General features: G+C 45.5%; 1 protein-coding gene and 1 pseudogene across 4 annotated transcripts; one reads left to right on the top strand and one right to left on the bottom strand.

Moving 5' to 3' along the window:
- Positions 1–19: 19 nt before the first annotated feature.
- Positions 20–13,847, top strand: Gdpgp1 (GDP-D-glucose phosphorylase 1). Of its 4 annotated transcripts, none has more exons than XM_057756446.1 (3): positions 20–286; positions 394–976; positions 8,250–13,847. In XM_057756446.1, exon 3 carries the CDS (start codon positions 8,258–8,260, stop codon positions 9,416–9,418), a length of 1,161 nt encoding a protein of 386 aa, XP_057612429.1. In that variant the 5' UTR covers positions 20–286; positions 394–976; positions 8,250–8,257; the 3' UTR covers positions 9,419–13,847. The 4 variants fall into 4 exon arrangements, with proteins under 4 accessions (XP_057612429.1, XP_057612428.1, XP_057612427.1 ...); XM_057756445.1 differs by having other exon boundaries at positions 369–976; XM_057756444.1 differs by lacking the exon at positions 394–976.
- LOC130865624 (U6atac minor spliceosomal RNA) lies at positions 12,564–12,651 on the bottom strand (annotated as a pseudogene).
- Positions 13,848–15,278: the final 1,431 nt, after the last annotated feature.

Raw genomic sequence — 15,278 nt, 5'->3', positions numbered from 1 at the left:
CGTCCCTCGTTGCGTTCCCCCGGATGCGTCTTCGCGCAGAACCCGGAGATGCGTCCGCCTCGCCTAAAGCAGGTGTTGGAGACCTCTGTCCTGGGTGGAGCAGGTAACCTCCCCGGAGGAGATCCGGTGCCCCTCTGCCGAGAGGGACAGTCCCAGACAGTCTTACTGGATACGAGCTGCAGCCCCCGCCACCTTGCCGACTCTTCCAGAAGTAGCTTACCACCCTGCTGCTTCCTGAAACTGTTTGATTGTGCAGTTATCGCCCATTCGTGGAACAGTTGACAAGGTAGGCTTCCATTTTACAAAACAGGTTCAGTTTCAGTGATGTTTGAGAACTCGGGCTTTTTAGAGATCGGTCCTGTCCACAGATCCCCACTGCCTTTATCATCACAGCTATCCGGCTTCCTTTGACCCCTTCCGCAAAGTTCAAGCTTCCCGCCGTAGAAACCAAGATTGGTCTACCTGTTTGCTCCCTTCTCCTAACCGCCAGGACATTCAGATAATTACCAGATGCACCTACGAATGAACAAACTTAAACTGCGTGGAAAAGTGAGGATTCCAAGCTACAGGGAAGAGGAGGGAAAGGTGGATTCTGTGACAGTTAATGTTGGTGGTCAGTTGATTGGATCTGGAATCAAGGAGAAGGCAAAACTGCTGGGCACTCCTATGGGATTTCCTTGGTCAGATTATTTGAAGTGGGAATGTGCACAATGCCTTCGGGTAGTAGCCCATACAAAAGGGAAATGGAAGAAGGAAACTGCTTGTGGCCCGTTTGCCTTCGCTTGCTGATAAGTCGTCTGTCCGGTTACTGCACCGTGGAGTTCATTTGCTGACATTAGAACCAGCCTCTTCCAGCTTCCAACTCAGACTAAAGACCAACAACTCCCCTGGCCTTCAGCACCGGATTGGGATTGCTGAGACACTCATCCTTGTGGACTGAGCAACTACCATTGTTGGCCTGCCCAGGCAGTATCAAGTAAAACAATCTACTAAAGCCCCATTTAATATATATTCATCGGTTCTGTTCCTCTAGATCAGTGGATCTCAGCCTTCCTAATGCTTTAACCCTTGAACACAGTTAGTTCCTGAGTTGTAGCCCTCAACTATAAAATTATTTTTGTTGCTACTTCATAACTGTAATTTTGCTAGTTATGAATCGTAATGTAAATGTCTGGGTTTTCCAATGGTCTTAAGGGACCCCTGTGAAAGGGTCATTTGACACCTAAGGGGCAGGTTGAGAACCACTGCTCTAGAGTAACCTAACACAGATTGATCCCCCACCCCACACCAGAAACTATGGTATATAAGCAAAAGACCAATAAAGTTTTTCCCAAACAAAGCTTTATGAGACAAAAAATTAATCTCCCAAAATACCTTGAGTTCATTTTGAGTTGCCCATCCACTACTGGGTTTGGTGCATGCTTTTGAGTACGGTTTGTATCCCCAATGAGACAACATTGTACAGATTCATTCTTGATTGTACCCACTCATAATTTCTGAGCTTTATTAAGCGTGAGCATATATATCTTAGTTTAAAGTTATTAAAGAAGTTAGGCCAGGTGGCACGGATCTGTAAGCTCAGCTACTTAGGAGTCTCGAAGCAGAACGTATCAAGTTGACAATAAATAAATACCCCACAGACTTTCCTCCCAGCCAATCTGATTGAGGCATTTCCTCAGCTGAGATTTTGTCTTCCCAAATATGCCTAGGTCTGTGTCAAGTCGAAAATAAATAAATAAATGAATAAATAAATAAAGCCAGCACAAGCAATAACTCAGTCTAACATGTTTGAGCCCTAGCTTTGATCCCCCAGCACCACAAAAATAAATAAAAAGGAAGGAAGGAAGCATTACTTTTTGGTAAGAGAGGGGAGAAGGAAAACAGGCTCAGGAATAAACAACAGCAGTAATAGTCTTTTATTCATGCCATAAAACTGCAAGAGATGTGGGTCTCTGGTCTAAGAATCCAGCCCGTTTGTCTGGGGTGCTTATGGGGTAGAAAAAGTTGGGCTGGGGGTTAGTTGGAAGGCGTCATCTTTGGGCCTGCAGTTGGCCATTGCCAGGAGTAACAAACGTGTCGGGTGATTCTAAGTGTCTCATGGCAGCCATCAGTAGGGGCCACAGGGCAGAGCAGATAAGAGTCTAGAGAAACGACTTTACTTTAGTTCTAGAAACCAAATTAGTTCTGGAATTTGTCACTGCACAGCCAAAGTGGTGATGGTTTACAAGAAGGCGTGGACAGGGTTGATAGTTTTAATTAAGCCTTAGTCCTGGCCCTCTGTAGGCAGACTTCCTCTTCTCTGGCTCCCCGTGTTTCAGCCACTGCGCGCTCTCCGCTCCTCTCCGCCCTACAGCAGGTGTCCCTGTGCAAGCCTCCCAGGATCTACACTCAGAGTACCTAGTACTCTCCCCCACATCGTGTCTCACGTTTGCAATTTAGGTTAACTCTAGTTAGGGCTGGCTAGGTCTTTCTCCTCTGCAAACCTCACAGGGAACTCTGAGACCTATGATCACCTGGACCCTATCAGTAAATGACTGCCGTGTTTTCCCTGCGCTGCATAGTAATGTCTTCATCTGCATATACCTGTTACCGCTACCTCAATGTGTGATTTCCTTCCACTGTGTACAAATACTTCATGAAAGGCAGGCTACACTATGGTAATGCCTAAAGCAGTTATTTTTCTATGAGGACAGGCCCTTTGTTTTGGGTGTTGATAAGATAGGTTTGTGTAATTCACACTGACCTGGAACTGGCAATGTAGCTATAGGTATTTTTTTTTAATTCTTATGGTTTTATGTGTGTCTGTGAGTGTGTGCACATGTGTCTACACTCACTGCAGGTGCCATGGAGGCCAGGGGATGTCGGTTCTCTTGGAGCTTGAGCTACAGGTAGTTGGGAGCCATTTGATCTAGGATTGGGGCTCCAGTCCTCATGATTGAGAGACAGGCACTCTTTTTTTCTTTCCCTTTTTTAAAGATTTATTCGTTTTTATGTGCATTGGAGTTTTGCTTGCATGTCTATGAGGGTGCGAGATTCCCTGGAGTTACGGGCAGTTGTGAGCAGCCACATAGGTGCTGGGAATAGAACCCACAAGGTCTCCTGGAAGAGCAGCCAGTGCTCTTAACTGCTGAGCCATCTCCCTGGCCCCAGTAACAAACACTCGTAATTACAGAGCTTTCTCCAGCCCTCAGCCTTGAATTTTATTCTCCTACTTCTACCTCTGAAGTCCTGAGATTGCAAATGTGTACCGCTGTGCTCAACTTCTGATTAACTCTTTTTAAATTAAAATTGTATGTGAATGGGTGTTTTACCTGCATGTATGTCTATGCATCATGTTTGTGCTTGAAGCCCTCAGAGGCCAGAAGAGTGTGTCAGATCTCCATGTGGGTGCTGGGAATTGAGCCTCTGGAAGAATAGCAAGTGTTCTGTAAAGTGGAGTCTTCCTGTCCCGTCTGCCCAGTCCCAAATAAACATATAGTGGCTTAATCTTATTTATAAATGTGCAGCCGATAGCTCAGGCTTATTACTAGCCAGTTCTGAGGGAGCTGGAGAAATGGCTCAATGGCTAAGAGCATGCTGTGGGATAATCCTTCTGTATGCCGAGAATATGGATTACTCTCATCGGTTAGTGAAAAAGCTGACTGGACTACAGCAAGTCAGAGTAAAGCTGGGCAGGAAAGCCAAACTGAAAATGCTGGGCAGAAGAAGGGTGGAGTTGGGCGGACACCAGTCGGCTGCTGGGGAGCAAGATGTATAGAAAATGAAGTAAAAGTTATGAGCCACGTGACAAAGCACAGATAAGAAGTATGGGTTAATTTAAGTGTAAGAGTTAGCTAAAGATATTGAACACTTTTTTAAAATATTGGCCATTTGTTGCCAGGCGGTGGTGGCGCACACCTTTAATCCCAGCATTTGGGAGGCAGAGGCAGGCGGATCTCTGTGAGTTTGAGGCCAGCATCGTTAGAGCTAGTTCCAGGACAGGCTCCAGAGCTAAAGAGAAACCTTGTCTCAACAAAACAAAACCATATTAGCCATTTGTATTTTAATTTAGAAAGACTAAACTCTGTGCTTATTAAACCTTAGGTAGACTTCTGTGTATCATTGTGTTTGTGTGTTTTCTTCTGGTTTGCCAGTGTGAGTGTCTGAACCAGCAAAGATAAGGGAAACTAAACTTAGACTGAAGTTGGTCTATCTCTGTCTCCCCACTCCTTTACCTTCCCCTTTTTCTTTCTCTTATGCATGAGGAACCTGCCTGACTCCATGTTAAAGGCAGGAGCCATTGTGCTGTATTTTTTAAAGTAAGTTTCTATTTACTGTGAGAATTGAGTAGCTCTGTTTCCTGCAACCTGACCTTCTCCAACCTGCGATCTTGATTTGGTTTTTATGAGTAGTCTGAACCTCTCTGACCCCCTCCTAATCACATGGTGGGTGAACACCTGATGTTTTTTAAAGTTTTTTTTTGTGTGTGTTTCCTTATTGTCCCATTGTCTCCCTTCTGATAAACTACTTGTGATTTTACTCCTTAGAAAGGGGCCCAAGAGGTGAAATCGGGGCTGCTTTCTTTAACCCTACTTAGGAGGCAGTAACTGGCCAGCTCTTGGGTGCACCCCAATAAAAATAAGCTTGGTTCAAATTCAGTTCAAGTTGTGGTGGTTGTCTTATTCTTACTATTGGAACTGACATTGCAGATTCTCACTGTGTAAGCTGTTATGGACATAGAGTTGGTCCTGACCGCCTTACAAATGCTGGGGTCACAGGAGGGTCACCACTCCTGACTCTCAGTGTTGTGATCCAGCTGCCCTCACTCCCCCTGACTGACAGCAGAACTTCCTTATGGTCTGTAATTGACAAGGATGTTTGTTTTCTTTCTGACCGGTGGGTCTCCACAGAAGGAGTAGAGGTATAAAAGGTTGCTGGGCAAAATAAAGGTTGCTGTTCTTCCACCTGAAAAGAAGCCTCAGCGTCTCAATCCCGGCACCCCCAGCCAGTCTTGGCTATCCAGGCTGCGCTGGCTGCAGCACTCAGCCTAATTTTTGTTTTTGAGAAAGGATCTCATGTAGCTCAGGCTGGCCTCGGATTCACTGTGTTGTCAATGCTGAGCCTCTATCTGCCTGTCTTCACCTCCCAAGTGCTGGGACCACAGGCGAGTGCTACCACACCCAGATGATTCAGTCCTGGGGATCAAACCCAACGCTAGGCAAGTAGTCTACCAGCTGAGCTATGTTGTGGGATGTTGTACACTGTATGAAAATGTATTGCTATGATTGGTGTAATAAAAAGCTGACCGGCCAATACCTAGGCAGGAGATATAGGCGGGACTTCCAGGCAAAGAGAGAATTCTGAGAAGGCGGAGTCACCAACTAGACAGGGAGGAAGCAACATGAGCAGTACGGAGAGATAAGGTAACAAGCCACTGGACAGAATGTGGATTAAAATATATGGGTTAATTTAAGTTATAAGAGCTAGTGGGACCAGCCTAAGATCAAGCTTTCATAATTAACATCTCTGTTATTTGTGAGCTGGTGGCCCAACGAATGTGCACACACATAGAGCGCGTTGAGTTTATGTAGTATTTGTGTACGGTGTGTGTGCACCCACCACACATGTGGAGATCATAAGACAACCTTGCGTGTTAGTCTCCACCTTCCATCTCAGGCAGGAGCACTGGAATTACAGCCATGTAGCGCGCCCAACTTTACTTGGCTTCTGGGGATTCAAACTCAGTTCTTCACATTTGCAAGGCAAGTGCTAAAACACTAAAACAGCAAGCAGTTCTCAACCTTCCTAATGCTGCAAGCCCTTTAATACAGTTCCTTGTGTTGTGCTGATCCCCAACCATAAATTTTATTTCATTGCAACGTCATAACTAATTTTGCTTTTGTTATGTAATCGTAATGTAAATATATGATATGGAGGATATCTGATATATGACCCCGGAAGGGGTCACGACCCACACACATATATATGTGGTGTGTGCATGTATATACACACCTTCATGCGTGTGGAGGTCCTAGGATGCCAGTGTCTTCCTTGATTGATCTCTATTTAAAAATGTTTTGCTGAGTGGTGGCACACGCCTTTAATCTCAGCACTTGGGAGGCAGAGGCAGGCGGATCTCTGTGATTTTGGCGTCAACCTGGTCTACAGAAGCTAATACCAGGACAGGCCCCAAAATACTACAGAGAAACCCTGTCTCGAAAAACAAACGAAAGAAAGAAAGAAAGAAAGAAAGAAAGAAAGAAAGAAAGAAAGAAAGAAAGAAAGAAAGAAAGAGAAAGAGAGAGAGAGAAGAGGAAAATGTTTTTAGATTTGCACTTACTGGTTTGTGCATGGATGCACAGGCTGCGGTGCACACGAGAAGCTAGGAGTCTGTTCTCTGTGTCTCTGTAGATTCAGGGTATGGAACTAAAGTCACTGCACTTGGCAGCAAGCACCTTTACACAATGAGCCTTCTTGCCAGCCCTCCACCTTTATTTATTTATCTTAAAGATTTATTATATATATAGTGTTCTGTCTGCATGCATGCCTTCAGACCAGAAGAGGGCACCAGATCTCATTATGGATGGTTGTGAGCCACCATATAGTTGTAGGGAATTGAACTCAGTACCTCTGGAAGAGCAGTCAGTGCTCTTAACTGCTGAGCCATCTCTCCAGCCCCCAACCTTTATTGTTTTGAGAGAGTTCCTTTTCCCTCTGTGTTTAAATTTATTTTGATTGATTGATTAACTGATTTTGAGACACGGTCTCTCTAAGTAGCCATGCTATATGGTCTCGTCTCCGAACTCACAGAGATCCTCTGCCTCTGCATCCTAAGTGCTGAGATCAGAGTGTTTGCCATCATCTCCAGTTTCAAAAACAAAAACAGCCGGGCAGTGGTGGCGCATGCCTTTAATCCCAGCACTTGGGAGGCAGAGGCAGGCGGATCTCTGTGAGTTCGAGACCAGCCTGGTCTACAGAGCTAGTTCCAGGACAGGCTCCAAAGCCACAGAGAAACCCTGTCTCGAAAAACCAAAAAAAAAAAAAAAACAACCAAACAGTAAAAACAACTGCCTCTGCTTCTCAAGAACTGAGATTAAACGAATGTGCCACCATACCTAGCTCAAAAAAAAAATATATATATATATATACATTTTTTTTTTTTTGATTTTTTGAGACAGGGTTTCTCCGTAGCTTTTGGTTCCTGTCCTGGAACTAGCTCTTGTAGACCAGGCTGGCCTTGAACTCACAGAGATTCGCCTGCCTCTGCCTCCCAAGTGCTGGGATTAAAGGCGTGCACCACCACCGCCTGGCTTCAAAATATATTTTTATATTTTTATTACACACACATATTTGATTTTCAAGACAAGGTTTCTCTGTGTGTCTCTGGCTCTTCTGGAACTCACTTTGTAGACCAGGCGGTCCTTGAACTCAAAGATCCACCTCCCAAGTGCTGGGTGTACCACTATGCCTGGCTGTATTTTTAATTCAGTAAAAGCACCCTTGTTTGCAGATTATAGGATTATAAACAATGTCTATGCTTTCTAAATATTTTACCAAGGTCACATTATCTGTTGCTTTTATTTGATTTTTCAGAATTTTAAAAACATTCCAAATGAGGGGTCTGGTTCATTTCAGCTCCTGTGCTTCCAAGCTTCTGCTTCTCTACCTTCTGCTCGTCGGTGCTGACCAAGGTGGAATCCTGCAGCATTGAACCTTGAATTTCACATTATCCCCGTTCATGAGCTGACTGGTTTGGCATTCTTTCGCCTATGCACGGCAAATCCTTGACTTCATCAATTTTCTCAGTTTTATAATTAGAGAAAAAACATGATTCAAAAATAATCTCTGGCCGGACTGTGGTGGTGATCCCAGTACTCAGGAGGGAGAGGTAGATGGATCTATCTGGAGCTAGAGAAACTACACAGAGAAACCCTGTCTCAAAAAAAAAAAAGATAAAATATATAAAACAATAAATAATAATAATCTCTGAGCTGGGCTGTGGTGGTGCAGGCTTTTTTGTTGTTGTTACAAAAATCAAAAGCAGCCAGGCAGTGGTAGCGCACACCTTTAATCCCAGCACTCCGGAGACAGAGGCAGGCGCATCTCTGTGAGTTCGAGGCCAGCCTGGTCTACAAGAGCTAGTTCCAGGACAGGCTCCAAAACCACAGAGAAACCCTGTCTCGAAAAAACCAAAAAAAAAAAAAAAAAACCCTCTGGAAACGGCCTGCCTCTGTATCTCTGTATTTATGTACTTTTCATCTCTGTTTCAGGTAGCTTCATGGCTGCTCAAGACGGTTCACAGGATTCACAGGAAACTTCCTATCTGCTCCCTCCGAACCCTGAGGACTGGGAGGAGCAAGGCATCCCGGACTTTGTCTATGGACAGAAAGACCTCGTCGGGAAGGGAATCCAGTGGCCAGGGAATGCAAACCGCACCCTGGACTCACTGCCACGGTCCCGCTTTGACTCTGCCCTCTGTTCTGCGTGGAGGCAGCGAGTGGAGCTGGGCCTCTTTCGATACCGCTTGGAAGATCTGCAGACCCAAATCCTCCGTGGCTCCGTGGGCTTTGTAGCTCAGCTGAATATAGAGCGAGGAGTACAGAGGAGGCCACCCCAGAATATCCAAAGTGTGAGGCAGGAGTTTGACCCCGAACAGTTTAACTTCAATAAAATCCGACCTGGAGAAGTCCTTTTCCGTTTGCGACGATGGGAGCCGGATGGCCCAAAGCAAGAGGACATCCTTGTGCTGATCAATGTCAGCCCCCTGGAGTGGGGGCACGTGCTGCTAGTGCCTGAGCCTGCTCAGGGGCTCCCCCAGCGCCTGCTGCCTGGGGCACTGCGGGCGGGGCTTGAAGCTGTGCTACTGAGTTTGCACCCAGGCTTCCGGGTCGGCTTCAACAGCCTGGGAGGTTTGGCCTCTGTGAACCATCTCCACCTGCATGGGTACTACCTGGCCCACCCACTGCCTGTGGAGAGCGCCCCAAGCACACCTCTAGACCCAAAGGGCTATATCCATCTGCTGCAGGCCCTCCCAGCCCCTGGCTTCCTCTTTTACACTAGTGGGCCAGGGCCTGACATGGAAGGCTTAATTCGCAGGGTATGCCGGGCCACTGACTATCTCAGTAACCATGAGATTGCACATAATTTATTTGTGACCCGGGGCGCTCCACCCGGGCCAGCATCATCTTCTGCGGGCCTCCCTGGGCTCCGAGTCATCCTGTGGGCCCGGAAGTCCAGCTTTGGAATCAAGGAAAGTGGGGCTTTCAATGTTGCACTCTGTGAGCTGGCTGGCCACCTACCTGTTAAGACATCCCAGGACTTCGGCAGCTTGACAGAGGCAGCTGCGGTGGCCCTCATTCAGGACTGTCTGCTGCCCCAAGCTCGGGTGGAAGAGGTGCAGGCAGCGCTGGTGGCCCTGATGGCCCAGGAAGAGCTGTGATTCTTCAGGACTTTCTTCTTTCTTGATTCGAGGCCCTTTCCAAAGGCTGCTAATCTCTGGTATTTGGGCATCTCTTGCATGGCAGCCTTCCCATTGCTCAGCTCAAGGACTGAGTATGAAGACAACTCTGAATGAATGTAGTCCCGGGAATGTTCCAGCTGCTTCTCCCCTCCCTTAGACAAGCCCCAGGGGTAACAGATCTACCATTAAGGGCCAGACAGATCACTCCCTGGAGAAGAGTGCTTGCTGCCAAGCCTGTAGACATGAGTTCAGCCCGTATGGTCCAGGTCGCCCTCTGACTTCCACACACACACACACAATGGCACACACACACCCATACATGTACACACACATAAAAGTAAATGTATCTCAAAGTACATGTGCAAGGTGGTGGTGGTACACACCTTCAATCCCAGCCTGGGGTGGGGGCGGGGGCAGCAGAGGCAGGGAGATCTCCGTCAATTCCAGGATAGCCTGACGTACAGATCAAGTTCAGGGCAGTCCAGGCTACACAAAGAAGCCCTTTTTCAGGTGGAGGGCGCGTAATTAAACAGGAGGTGTGAGAGTTTCCCATGCCTGGCTGCTATCTGGACTTTGTCTTTTGGTGAGAATCACTGGCCTCTGTTTGGTGGGTTATGGGTGCACCCAGCGACTATTCCTTATCTGACCTTTTCTCTTGCCCTTTCCCCACCACTGACTGCCTTTTTTTTTTCCCTAATAAATGGAGTCTGCTTTGTTGCCCATGCTAGCCTCAAACTCCTCAAAGAACTAACTCCCCACCTTAGTCCCTGAATCGCCTGGATTCTAGCTTTGCCTGTGGCTGGCTTTGCCTCTCCCCTGCACTCGGCACTGCTTCATCCAGATGCTCAACTTCCCGTCTCTCTGAAAATCCATCCTAGATTTTCTTCTAGCCCCCAATAACAGGGTTGACTAGTGAGCTCAAAGGCAGCCTAGATTACATACCAACTCTACCTTAAATTTTTTTTAATGCTGGTCATAGGCTAGCAAGAGAGCTCAGGGCTGAAGGTATTTGGCATCAAGCACAAGGACAGGAGCTTCATCCCTAGGACACACTTCGTTCAAGGAGAACCAGCACCTGCAAATTCTCTGACTTCCCACGTGGGCGCTGAACAAACCTAACAAGTTTTCTCTTTGGGTTTTTTGTTGTTTTGCTTTTACTTTAGTCTTTGTTTTGTTTTGAGACAGGGTTTCTCTGTGTAACAGTCCTGGCTGTCCTGGAACTCGCTTTGTAAACCAGGCTGGCCTCAAACTCACTGAGATCCACCTGCCTCTGCCTCCCAAGTGCTGAGATTAAAGGCGTGCACCACCACCACCCGGCTCTGTTTTGAGACAGGGTCTCGCTATGTAGCTTTGACTGGCCACCAACTCACAGAGATCTGACTGCCTCTACTCTTGCATGCTAGGACTAAAGCGTAGCTTGGCTTAATTTTTTAAAGAAGTGCTGGTCCTTTAACTGCTTCCACTTAACCAATGAAGAAATGGTTGTTGACACAGTCACTTTCTTAGATCAAGCAGCTATTAGCAGAGTCAAGGCCAAAGACTTGAGAGGCCAGGAGTTAACTAACGCTGGTACAATGTATAGCTGAGACGGTCTATCCAGTCAGCAGCTTCCGTGATGGTAGTGCTGTCTTTCAAAGTTGATGGCCCTCCTGGGATCTTTCAATAACTAAGTCCCTGTACCCTACCTGTGGTCGAGTCAGTCTGGGAAGTTTTTTAAAGCTGAGTTAGGTGTGATGGCACACACCTGTAATCCTAGCATTTGGGAGGCTAGGGCAGGAGACTGCCACAAATTTCAGGCCAGCTTGAGGTACAAGCCTGACCCCTGTTTTAAAAAAACAAAGGGGATGGAGAGATGGCTGAGAGGTTAAGAGTGATGGCTGAGCCAGGCTCAGGAAGCAGATCTCTGGGACTATGTTGTATGGAGCGAGGGGCAGCTTCCCTGCCATCCCAGCTCCTGGCTGCCTGGCTAGCTTATGCCCTGAAATAATTACCCGGAAACTGTATTCTTTTAAACACTGCCTGGCCCATTAGTTCCAGACTCTTACTGGCTAATTCTCACATCTCGATTAACCCATTTCTAATAATCTGTGTAACACCACAAGGTGGTTTACCAGGAAAGATCTTAACCTGCGTCTGTCTGGAGTGGGAGAATCATGGCGACTGCCTGACTCGGCTTCTTTCTCCCAGCATTCTGTTCTGTCTACTCCACCTACCTAATTTTCTGTCCTATCAAAGGCCAAGCAGTTTCTTTATTAATTAACCAATGAAAGCAACAGATAGATAAAGACCCACCTCCATCAGGGCTACATGAGGAGACCCCGTCTACAAAACAACACCCATCCCGGCAAGGTGGCATAATGCCTTTAATCACATCACTGAGGAGGCAGAGTATTTATGGGTTTAAGGTCATCTTGGTTTACATAGTGAGTTCCAGGTTTGCCAGGGCAACAGGAAAACCTTGTCTCGAAACAAAACAAAAACATCCACAAATATTAGGACCAACTTCTTTAAGATCCCAACATAGACTGAAAACCTGAAGCTCTCCAAGAATCCTTGAGGTCTCCAGGCCTGGAGGGGACTGCTGAGACATGATGCCTTGCAGGCTGCACAACAGCTGGATTCTTGGGTTCTCCCGGGTGAGACAACCTCCTATACATAGAGAATATATATAAACAAAGCTTTGTTCCTTTAGAGAACCTGTACTAGTATCCTTGCGCAAGACTTGAACAAGATCAAGTCAAGCCAACCAACATTCCAATATAGATGGGGAAAGTCTTTGAAGACACAGGTTTCTTCTCAGGAAATCTAATTTTTTGTTTGATTATTTTTTGAGACAGGATTTGACTACATAGCCCTGGCTGTCCTGGAACTTAATATGTAGACCAAGCTGGGCTTGAACTCTTCATGAGATCTGCCTGCCTCTCCCTCTGAATGCTGGGATTAAATGTGAGTGCTACAAAACCTGACCTTTTTTAGGAATTCTAGCTCACACCTAGAACTCACTGTGTGTCTCAGGATGACCTTGAACTTTTGAATCTCCTGCCACCACCTCCCAAGCCCTGGGATCACAAGTGAAAGCCACCGTGTCTGTTGTTTTTTTTTGTTTTTTTGTTTTTTGTTTTTTTTAAACTTAACCATGTGCATGTTATTAGGCCCAAGGGTCTCTTCCATCCTTGTCAAGAGGTGTGCTAACCTCTCCTTTCATACAACACCACCATGTCTGTTTTATGGGGTGCTGGAGATCAACCCAGGGCTTTGTGCACGTTAGGCCATCAGTCTACCCAGCTGATCTACATCCCAACCCCAAGTCTTCACTTTAAAATTACATTTATTAATTTACTTTGTGTCTGTCTAGATCAGTGGGTAAGTTCTGGGAAGTCAGTTTTCTCCTACTCTGAGGACTCTAACTCAGGTCATCAGTCTTAAATTCCTTTACCTCCTGAGCCATCTTGAAGCCCTGTGCTGTGTGTGGTAAAACCCCTCTGTATGCTGTGAATGTATTTTATTACCATTTGTTAATAAAGAAACTGTTTTGGCCTATAGCAAAGCAGGATATAGCCAGGTGAGAAATCCAAGCAGATACAGGGAGAAGAAGGACAGAGTCAGGCAGATGCCAGCCAGCCGCTGGAGCAACAGTGTACTAGAAAACAGGTAATGCTATGAAGCCACGTGGCAAAATATAGATTAATAGAAACGGGTTAATTTTAAGTTGTAAGAGTTAGTTAGTAATAAGCCTGAACAATAGGCTAAGTGGTTTCTAATTATGTATTAAGCCTCTGAATGGTTATTTTAAAAGGGACTATGGAACCCGGTAGGACAAAAAAGCCTCCGATTACACCCCTGCCCTTACTTTTTATACAAATTCCTTGATTTGAATTGTGAAGTTATTACCAGATTACATCACTTTTCAGGGTCAGTTACAATCATCTTGAGAAGTACAGAAAAAACTTTGACAAGGGTACATCAATGCCTAAATACACACTTTTTAAAAAAGATTTATTTATTTATTATGTATACAATGTTCTGTCTATATGTATGCTTACAGGCCAGAAGAGGGCACCAGATTTCATTACAGATGGCTGTGAGCCACCACGTGGTTGCTGGGAATTGACTTAGGACCTCTGGAAGAGCAGCCAGTGCTCTTAACCTCTGAGCCATCTCTCCAGCCCCTAAATACACACTTTTCATTCTCTTGTCATAGGTATACAATTTAAAAGATTGTACACTGAGCATATGTACCTTACAGAATTCCATCTAAGTTATGAACTCTCCTCAAAAATGTCATATTCAACAACATCTTAAATTTAAGGAAGGGTTTGATGATAGAAGTTTCAAAATAAATATGTATTGACTTGACCTATTTATGACAAAATATTTGTTTATATTTTAGATGTCAGGGTAATGTAACCTCAGGGTAATTTTTCTTGCACTTATAATGCTTGCTTGTTTACTTACTTGAAACCCCTTTAAGGAGTAACAAGATCAGCAGATTTTTTAAATATAATCTCCTTTTTGGTAGTCTTTTGTTTGCTTTTCCAAGAGAGGGTTTCTCTGTCTAACAGCTCTGGCTGTTCTGGAACTCACTCTGTGGACCAGGCTGTTCTCAAACTCCGAGATCTGCCTGTCTCTGCCTTCCAAGTGCTGGGACTAAAAGTGCTTGCCACCACCACCTGGCTAGAATAATACTTTTTTAATCACATAGAATACTGATTTTTAAGAATAAAAGAATGAGAGCCTAGAGATGGCTCAGGGCTGGAAAGATGGCTCAGCAGTTAGGAGCACTCGTATCTCTCTCTCTCTCTTTTTTTTTTTTTTTTTGGTTTTTTGAGACAGGGTTTCTCTGTGGCTTTGGAGCCTGTCCTGGAACTAGCTCTTGTAGACCAGGCTGGTCTCGAACTCACAGAGATTCACCTGCCTCTGCCTCCCAAGTGCTGGGATTAAAGGCATGTGCCACCACCGCCCGGCTCACTCGTATCTCTTGTAGAGAACCAGTGTTGGTTCCAAGCACCCACATGGCAACTATCAACCATATGTAACGCCGTTTCTAGAGGACTGACAATGGCCTCTGAGGGCATTGCATGCATGTGACACACATATAAATGCATGCAAAACACCCATACAAATAAAATAATAAGTAAATTTTTAAAAGAATGAAAGAAGGGGCTGGAGAAATGGATCAGTTGTTAAGAACACTGGCTGCTCTTTCAGAGTACCTGGATATGACTCCCAGCACCCACATGGCAGCTCACAACCATCTATAACTCCAGTTACAGCGGATTCACCACCCTTTCCTGGCCTCTCACAGATACGCACTCAAGCACACAGACATACACATAAAATATTTTTTAAATAAATGCTGGAGAAACGACTCACTAGTTAAGAGCACTTGTTGCGCTTCCAGAGGACCTAGGTTCAGTTCCCATCACCCGCGCGGTGGCTCACAGCCATGTGTAACTCCAGTCTCAAGGGATCTGATGCCTTTTTCTGACTTGCACAGTCACCAGGCAAGAATGCGGTCCAGATCCATACATGCAGGCAAAAGCTCATACACATAATTTTAAAAAAAATTAAAAGTGGCTAAAGCCTCCATTACCACAAAACCAATTACTTTGGCAAATTTTCAGTAAGCAGAAAATACTCATATTCATGTAATATCTGAAATGTTTGTCTTTTTTTTTTTTTTTTTTTAACAAAACACGTTCTCTGAATTTTGCCACACAAAATAATTCAGCTAGGCAATGGTGGCGCATGCCTTTAATCCCAGCACTCGGGAAGCAGAGGCTGGCGGATCTCTGTGAGTTCGAAGCCAGCCTGGTTTAGAGCGAGTTCCAAGACAGTC

The sequence above is a fragment of the Chionomys nivalis genome, chromosome 23 (assembly GCF_950005125.1).
Source record: "Chionomys nivalis chromosome 23, mChiNiv1.1, whole genome shotgun sequence".
Classification (NCBI taxonomy): domain Eukaryota; kingdom Metazoa; phylum Chordata; class Mammalia; order Rodentia; family Cricetidae; genus Chionomys; species Chionomys nivalis.
Note: the sequence above shows the minus strand (reverse complement) of the source record. Positions and strands in the feature narration are given on the sequence as shown.